The sequence below is a fragment of the Sinocyclocheilus anshuiensis genome, unplaced genomic scaffold, assembly GCF_001515605.1.
Source record: "Sinocyclocheilus anshuiensis isolate Anshui unplaced genomic scaffold, SAMN03320099.WGS_v1.1 scaffold322, whole genome shotgun sequence".
In the NCBI taxonomy this organism is placed as follows: domain Eukaryota; kingdom Metazoa; phylum Chordata; class Actinopteri; order Cypriniformes; family Cyprinidae; genus Sinocyclocheilus; species Sinocyclocheilus anshuiensis.
In genome coordinates this window covers 212,480-222,126 of record NW_015542366.1, presented here as the reverse complement: position 1 = coordinate 222,126, position 9,647 = coordinate 212,480, and the positions used below count along the sequence as shown (strand labels likewise).

General features: G+C 39.1%; 1 protein-coding gene across 1 annotated transcript; it reads right to left on the bottom strand.

The window, feature by feature from the left end:
• Nucleotides 1-1,088: 1,088 nt before the first annotated feature.
• On the bottom strand, nucleotides 1,089-9,321 carry LOC107692192 (gap junction alpha-5 protein-like). The gene is made up of 2 exons (XM_016491153.1): nucleotides 8,483-9,321; nucleotides 1,089-2,466 (listed from the first exon to the last, which is right to left on the bottom strand). Exon 2 carries the CDS (start codon nucleotides 2,448-2,450, stop codon nucleotides 1,320-1,322), a length of 1,131 nt encoding a protein of 376 aa, XP_016346639.1. The 5' UTR covers nucleotides 2,451-2,466; nucleotides 8,483-9,321; the 3' UTR covers nucleotides 1,089-1,319.
• Nucleotides 9,322-9,647: the final 326 nt, after the last annotated feature.

Sequence of the window (9,647 nt, the reverse complement as noted above, 5' to 3'; positions counted from 1 at the left end):
TTCAATAGCATAATTTGGAATGAACGTTCGACAGTACGAACACATGCCCAAAAATGACATTAGTTGTTTTTTTGTGACAGGCTTTGGAATCTTTTGAATTGCCTCTTTTCGTTTCTCAGATAGAGATTTAACCTTTTTAGTGATGACATGACCTAAAACACTTAAAAAACTGTTTCACTTACTCGTGAAACTAATGGGTGGCTTGGACTTGCATCATAAAGTCTGGGAATATCAGATCTTAATTTGCTAAATGAAAACCCACTCTGAATCATAAATGAATAATTTTAGGTTTCAAGACAATTGGATTTTCAAAATCAGTCTCACCGTTTGCAGCACGCGTTTTCTGATCCGTTGAGAAACCAGCAGTGAAGGTCCACGATCCCTCAGACGTCAGTCCCCCTTCCCTGAAGCCTTTCGGGGTTTAGGGCTAAACTTTTTGTGGGTTTAGGGTGATCAGCCAACTAACGTCCTCAGGTCCCGGACGATCGACTGTGGCATCCCGTCACTCGTCGCCAAGTTTGTCGTGGATATTCTAATTCAATAAAAAATTGTAGAGTCCGAGAATGAAAAACCAAACAGAATTTTGTATTTGTTTTGTTTTAATTCTCCGCAGAGAATGATCTGGTTTACACACAGCTTGAGTCTGTGAGCAAAAAAGATCACAGCCCACTTTTTATACTATGCAAAAAGATACACTGAACAGTTATATGCCGTGTAATATGTACTTAAATGAGATTAATGCAATCAAAGCAAAATTAACAAAATTAAAAATTTCCATAATCTCATTTACCAATAAGGATAAAAAAAAATAATGCAAAGTCAGTGGAAAAACATCTCATCAGTGCATTATTACAGTGAAACTGGTTGCAATCTGCTTTACTTCCATAATATGATGAAAATCTGAGTAAAATAAGATAAAACGTTCGCTTAATTCTTCAGAATGCAGTCAGTTTCCAATGCATTAGTCAAAATGCAAAGTGAAAAAAGGCATTTCAGAGGTGGAGCAAGTTTTTAAATTTGGATAAAAAATCATGAAGATTTCTTTAGAATAACATGCACCACTGAAGTGTTCATTGTAGGAGCAGGAACAAGTATAAAGGAGATTCCATTTTAATTTCATGTTGACTTTTTAAAGTTGAATGATTCTCTTTATGCATCACTCACATTATGCATTTGTGCAAACGTGTGAACTGATATTCTGGCTCAGCCTATCAGACAGCAATGAAATAAATGTTAGGTCAAGTGCAAAATCCTGTAACTGTTTTATGACTAGTGACCCTTTTCCTAGATGAACCTATTTCAGATGCGATTGGTCAGTGCTATACTGCAAGGTCGTCCGGTCTCATGCGGCTGCTGGTCGCGCTGCTCTTGCTAAACCTTCGCTTGTCCTCAACAGATTCACTGCTTAGAAAGGAAGGCGAGGTGCACGAGTTGGGCGTCTCTGTCGGTGCATGCGAGAAGCTCAAGAAGTTGACCCCTAGGAAGTCTTGACCTCGATGGCGTTCGGTGACCATGTTCTCCGAGTTTTGCTGGTGCGCCAGTCGGTCACGAAAAGGTGGGCAGGTTGGGTGTATAAGTGAGTGTGCATGTGTCTGTATGGTAGGGGAAGATGGTGGTGATGCCAAGCACTGATTGAAGTCAGGAGGTGGAGTGCAAGCTCGGTTTGGTGTGAACAGGTTTGGTGAGACTGCAGCCACGGTGGATGGTGTATTCGGTCGCTGTTTGGAAGCCTTGTATCTTTGCAAACAACTCTTAAACTGCTTCCACGCCAAATGATACAGTTCCACGACGTTAAGCAACAGCGACACAGCTGTGACCACTAGCATAAACACAATAAACACATTCTTCTCCGTAGGTCTCGAGATGTAGCAGTTGACCAGATGTGGACACGGTGAGGCCTTACACACGTAGAGCGTATTGAGGAAGACTCCATAGATCAGGTACTGGACTATAATGAAGATCACTTCCATTACAGAGCGGATAAGGATGCTTAGTACGTATGTTTGTAGCAAAGCACCCTTCAATTGCAACTTCCCACCTCCACCTTCATCCTCCTTCCCACAGTTCTTGTCTTCCTCTGGGTACTTTTCTCCATCTCTGTCTGTTTGCGCTCCTTCTTCCTGCTCTTTCCTCCTCTTCTCCTCTCTACGGACACTGTGCATCGCGTGTGCCATGTAGATGAGAGAAGGTGTGGACACAAACACAATCTGGAGCACCCAGAAGCGGATATGCGCAATGGGAAAGGCTCGGTCATAACAAACGTTCTCACAACCGGGCTGCTCCGTGTCGCAGGTGAAGTCTTCCTGCTCGTCGCCCCACGAGGACTCAGCAGCCGTGCCCAGGACCAGGATCCGGAAGATGAAAAGAATGGTGAGCCAGACCTTTCCCACCGAAGTGGAATGTTCCTGGACTTCTTCTAGAAAGTTCCCCAGCAGACTCCAGTCAGCCATGACTAGTCAAAAGAGCCTGAAAAAAAAAAACAATAGTGTGAATGAAGGGAAAACTTATCCTTTACTAAATTACTTTCATGCTGTAACAGTTCATGTCTTCTGCTGTACATACTTGTTGTTCTATAAATTTAGTACTATACTGAGGTGGCTAGGTGTAAACATGCCAACTTTAAAGGAATATTTCACCTAAAAATTAAAAATTGATGTGCCCTCATGTCATTCCAAACCTGTGTTACTTTCTTTCTTCTGTGGAACATAAAGATATTTTGAGAAATGCTTGCTTTTTTGTCCATAAAATGGAAGGCAATGGTAACCAAAACAGTTTTGTACCAACATTCTTCTAAATACTTTCGTTTGTGTACTGCAGAAGAAAGTAAGTCATACAGACATAGGACAACATGAAAGAGAATAACCAGTGAATAAACATGTTTTCATTTTTGGGTAAACTAACTAAACTAACTTTCACTAGTTCTTTTCCATGACCTGAAATTGAAAAATTGCCATAGAAGTAGTTTACGCAAATGGCGCTGCCTCTAATGCTAATATGCTAACACAGCGCCAAAATTTGTGCTCTGACACTTTTTGAAACAACGTGTGAAATCAGACAGACACAGATAGAAGAGTTTGCGTTCATGTACTTGCATAGGTCTTTTCTCATTTGCATAGGCCTGAATACTGTTATTCATGAGAAAAGCATGTGCTGAAGAAGAGCTAAAAGTTATAAATGACTTAAAGGTGCTCTAAACCCCTTTTAAAAGATTTTTATAAAAAGAAACGAATAGTACTTTTGATAAAGTGCAACTCTAGTCATATGAGTTGCCTACAAAAGCTACATTATATTGCGTTAAAGGGTTAGTTCACCCAAAAATTTAAAATCTGTCATTAATTACTCACCCTCATGTCGTTTCAAACCCGTAAGACCTTCGTTCATCTTCGGAACACAAATTAAGATATTTTTGATGGAATCTGAGAGCTGTCTGACCCTGCATTAGACAGCAACGCAACTGAAATGTTCCCAAGTCCAGAGACGTAACATTAGCAAGGACATCGGTAAAATAATCCATGTGACATCAGGGGTTCAACCGTCATTTTACGAAGCTATGAGAATACTTTTTGTGCGCAAAAGAGAGAAAAAAAAAGCTTACTCTCCAAAATGGCGCTACAGGGTGATGCGGAGGAGACGAATTGTTGAATAAAGTCGTTATATTTTTTTCTTTTGCACACAAAGAGTATTCTCGTAGCTTCGTAAAATGGACATCGGTAAAATAATCCATGTGACATCAGGGGTTCAACCGTCATTTTACGAAGCTATGAGAATACTTTTTGTGCGCAAAAGAGAGAAAAAAAAAAGAATTTATTCAACAATTCGTCTCCTCTGCGTCACCCTGTAGCGTCATTTTGGAGAATATCTGCTGGATGTAAACAGCGTATGCTGTTTTGTGTCAGCTGCATCACACGGATACGCTGTTTTCGTTCAGATCAAATCACAACAATGTAGGAAACAGATCCGGCGTGACGCAGCTGACACAGAACCGCATACGTTGTTTACGTCCAGCTTACTCTCCAAAATGGCGCTACAGGGTGATGCGGAGGAGACGAATTGTTGAATAAAGTCGTTATATTTTTTTCTTTTGCACACAAAGAGTATTCTCGTAGCTTCGTAAAATGACGGTTGAACCACTGATGTCACATGGATTATTTTACCGATCTCCTAGCTACGTCTCTGGACTTGGGAACATTTCAGTTGCGTTGCTGTCTATGCAGGGTCAGACAGCTCTCAGATTCCATCTAAAAATATTAATTTATTATTAATTAATTTGTGTTCCGAAGATGAACGAAGGTCTTACGGGTTTGAAACGACATGAGGGTGAGTAATTAATGACAGAATTTTCATTTTTGGGTGAACTAACCCTTTAAGATGGTCCCATTTCATGGCGACCACCATGTTGGGATCACCATTCAAATTCTACTCACCAAATTAACACTAACTGCTCTAATACAGTTGCAAATATGGTGTTTCAACAATTGCATATTGCATACGTTGCATCCATGCACCAGTAGGTGTCAGTATGAAGTCTTCTTGACTTATGAAATTTCCCTAAAAGTTCATACTAGTTTCATTAATTAATTAATGTACAATAATACAGTGCAGTAAAATTTAGAAACATACTGAAAATGTAACTACATTTCAGTGTCTTGTGCATTGGGCCTGGACACCTTAATGCAAAATTAACCTTCACAAGACTGTTACAATGTACGACTCCTATGCTGCATTTAGAATAGCATACTACTCGTACTATTTATGCCATACTAAGAAAAGGGAAAAATAATACTAGTAGTATGCAAGTATGCTATTTTGAACTCTGCCCTAGACAGTAGTTATATACTGCACTGCCTTCTCATGCTATTATAAAACAAGGACAAAGATGTCCAACATGCAGTGATATATTTGGGTTGTGCTGTATATTTGGGTTGTGTTTGTAGATTTCTGTTCTTCGATACAAACTTTTCCCACACACTTAAGTGCTGGGAGTCTGGGAAAAGGAGACGGAAGAATTTGAGGAACCTGCAGCTAAAAATAAGCAAAGAAGCAGATATTTAGTGGCATTTGTCTTTTCTGGGTATCTGATGGCTGAACGTTTCCTGTTATCGTTTTAAAGCAACCATGAATATTTTCAGAAAGTAACATCTCCCATCAATGAAGTTAAGGAAGTATTTTGGCATATTAAATGACATTACATGTGTTTAAAATAGTACAGTACAACATGGTACTGCATTTTGCAGTTTTTTTTTTAAAGACTTCAGCACACAATATTTAAAAATAGCACAATTAATTCTACACTCAACTGCTAAAGCTTGTCAAATTTAAATGTCATGGGAAATGTTCCACTGTCCTTTAGGGGCAGGGTGATGCTGGATAAACATCAAGTGTTTAATCTTTGACTTTTTGACTTGAATTTTGTTGGTACTTGTGTACCAGTTACACGGCGTAATGATGTTCTTTATTGGTTTCTCTTGGATTAATACAAAGTTTAGCGTCAGAGTCTCAGTCCTCAAGGGGGTTTATGGGAAGAGGGAGCCCAGAATACTCTCATCGCTTTAACATAAGAACTTGGGTAAGACTGTGTTTAAGGGACAGTTTGTCTGTGGGAAGTATTGAAAAATATTTGGATGTAAATTTAATTGCAGAAAGACACTGTGTAAACAGACCTTATTCGGATCCACCCTGCCAGACGTTTATCAGTCTGAAACTTGATGCCCCACCAACATTATTTTAAGAATACATTTCAGCAAGGAGGGAGGTTTTCAGCCTTTATCAGCTTTCTTCTCTAAAGTTCACCACACAGAATAGGCTTATTGCTTTATGACTGATTTGATACGGTAATGACCAACTGACTGTTCATTATTCTTCACATAGTTAGAGTTTTATTTATATAATATTGTTTGCAACAATATTTATGATTATTTTCTATATTTATAATGTTGTGAACAAATTACTGGGAAGGGCAGTTTGGCATCAGATGTGGGAACCACGTCTTTAAAGACAGACTGAATATGGCGGAGTCACTATATAAGTGTGTCTTGCTCCCCTCCCCTTTAAGGAAACAATCTTAAACAATATAATTTCCCTCTTACAAGGCACTTGAAAGAAATCTGGCTGGGTTCAAGACACTAGGGCCAAAGAGGTTATTGGCACACTTAAAAGACTGTGCTGTGGATTCAGTCTCTCTATATTACTGCTGTTGTGTCACGGAATGTAGGTTTAAGAGTTTTTTGGGTGAGAATGTAGTAGTGTAGACTTCAAATATGCGGTTTCTTAATAAAGATGGCAACCGGGGGGTCAGCAGCCATTCAGCCATCCATATTGAATAAGGCCATGTCACATAAATGGCCTAAAGCCGAATCACAACTATGCTGATAAATGAGCAATATTGCACAGCTACTCATATTGCTCATATGTTATATTATGTTATGTTATAATGTGACAGTTCAGTGTCTTGTTTGTTAGCATGGGAAAGGTGCTATAAATACTTTAACCATGTGATCTGTATGTCATTTGCCTAATGAGTTAGTTGAGACTTAATGCTGGTGTAATTCAAAGTAAATAAAAAAACGGATTATTTGTACATATCAGCCTAACTGAAGCTTAAGCAAACCAGACATTTACCCTTTTTTTTTTTTTGCAGGGATCTTTTAGATCATGTGTCAGCAAACTGTACATCAACAGTCTAACTGTAAGTGAACATTTCTCAGCGCTATTTCTGTGTCAGTTACATTTTCAGGAGGAAGGTGGTGAGACCTACTCCTTCTCCACTTGTTTACCCGAGGAAAGGAGAACAATGTGGGAGTTTTCTTTTTGCAGCAGGGGCATCTGGAGATAGTTAGGGGCTGCTAAACAGCCGTACAAACAGCCATCAAAGAAGAGAACCATGCTCTTCCGGTCTCTGTTTGTCCTGTCTGTGTTTGAGTCAGCACTATGGCTGACAGCACAATAAAGAAAGCCTGCTAGTTACATAGATGTGGAATTCAGAGTCAGTATAATGCAAACAGAGATTCTATATTACTAATATACAGTAAAATTGACTTTTTACATTTAGATTTAAAATCCTGAAGATAAATCAGCACTGAGGGAGGGATGAGTCTTACACCGATTCTTTTGTAAGTCGTAATTTTAGTAATACATATGTAATAAAATATGTAATTATTTGTAATAGAAAACTGTTACATTTTCACAATTTCTTAATAGAGTACAAGTAATTGGGGAATGGATGGATATGAAAGGAGAACAATGTGGGAGTTTTCTTTTTGCAGCAGGGGCATCTGGAGATAGTTAGGGGCTGCTAAACAGCCGTACAAACAGCCATCAAAGAAGAGAACCATGCTCTTCCGGTCTCTGTTTGTCCTGTCTGTGTTTGAGTCAGCACTATGGCTGACAGCACAATAAAGAAAGCCTGCTAGTTACATAGATGTGGAATTCAGAGTCAGTATAATGCAAACAGAGATTCTATATTACTAATATACAGTAAAATTGACTTTTTACATTTAGATTTAAAATCCTGAAGATAAATCAGCACTGAGGGAGGGATGTTTACACCGATTCTTTTGCATGATTGGCTTCTCAAAAAAAAAGAAAAAAAAAAAAATTGTCTGTCTGCTCTTATACCCCTGAACAGATAGACATGTTTGGTTTACAGTCAAGAAATCAGAAGACGAGCTGTGAGAGCAGAAGAATGGGTGTGTACGCACAAGAGTGTGATCAGCAATTTAATGCAGCTGACAGCGTGACTGAAATAACTTGATGACATCTGGAAACTAAGAACAGCAAAAGGAGCAACAAGGCTAAGCTTCAGAGATTGAGTCTTGTCACAGGATACTCCTTCACAAGTCTGTTCAAGGCTTCCATTGTGTGTCTATGTATTCAAAGACACTCTCCTGGGAACCATCATAACCGTTTATTCATCAGACTTTTCCTATTAGTTCCCAGCATGATAATTGAATAGAGAGACCTAATACTGATTCACAGCCAAAGGTCTGCAAGGTTAGATTAAATTTGATCAGTGTAATACCTATTGAATTTCATATTCAGAATTTAACTGTGTGCCAAAAATATTCCTCAACTCCTTAGACTCTGATTAAGGTCAGGAAGCTATCGATATTAGGAACATAGATAATTGAGTTATGTGACATTTCAAGTAATTTAATTTTTTTATTATGACATTATATATTTTTTATAATTATATATTATATTTAACTATTTAAAGGGTTTATATATATATATATATATATATATATATTTCATCCCTTTGGTCATAATGAACTGTAATGGTATAGCATACAGGTTTATGAATGATATTATGTTGTGTGAGTAATGGCAGTGAACTATTAGAATTTATTGGCTATTCTAGATTACATTAAACTAAGCTAAAACACACACACACACACACACACACTTACACACAAATGAGACATTTCAGGCATATTGAAGGCATTTCCATTCTCCACAAACTGTATGTTTATAATTGTTTCCATACCTTTAATAGTTGTGGACCAACAGGCGTCTGCTGAAGATCCGACAGGTGTGTGTTTGTCTCTGTCAACTGATGGGTAAAGAATGGTCTGTTTTGTGATGATGCTTGACAGATTCTTGATCGCTCTGCCTCTTTACCTGAGAACACTGCTTGTCTCTTCTGCTTTTAGGATGTGCGATTAGTTAGTCAGAACTACTTGCTGGACCGACAGTCACTAAGCCTCAGAGACCTACAGACTTCAGCAGAAGCTTCACTTTGATATATAATGGTTCTGTTCATATGTTCTGTGATTAGCGCCTAAGTGTCTCGGATCAACGATCCTGACTGAACGATCTGGAAAAGAGTCAGACTGGTGATGCTGTCTTATTGCTAGGGATGTTGAAGAGCTGAAGGAGGTATGTTGACACCTCAGTGGGAATAAGGTGCTTGAACTATGTTTTTTTCCCCCCTAATGTATCTTCCTGACAGAGTTGAGTTGTGGACACAAGACAGATTGCTTCTTGTTCACTTGTCTTCAGTATATTCCACAGACGGATGTTGAAAATGGACTCTTTATTACGCCGGTTAACAAAATGTAAGCTGTCTCCTTCAACGATAAAGCTGGAATTGATGGATGACTGTGGTTGTTTCGAGCTGTCCGCAGTCTCTGGGTTTGAGAAAGGAAAGATGAATGTCTTCATAGATGCTCACCTCTGTTGTTTCCACCCCGGAATGAATCTTCCGATATGTCTAGTGTAAACTAAACCAATCAGTTTAGTCCTCTATTTAGACGAGTCCTTGTCCTCTCAGTGTCACTTCCAGGGGACGACAGATTACAGACTTGCTGATAATCAGAAACAGCTGCTAGCAGGCGACCACCGTCATGGACGATCTGGACGTGCCCTCATACTCAAAGGACATAAGAAATACCAACAGAGCCGTACCACCTCCTACCCCCCCCCCTTCCTTCGCCACCTCCTTCTCCTCCTCTTTCCCCTCTCCTCTTACAATGCCTGACTGCCACTCTATTTTAGTTGGAGGAATATCTCCTCATCAGGAAGGAAAGTGAGATTGTATTGAGAAACAATGGGGATTCGACTCAGGCTTGTGGTCTCCTGGTAATTATTTTGAGCTCTAGAAGGTTCATGCAACTCAACTGAAAAGTTAACTTATTTTGCTTTCAGATTTT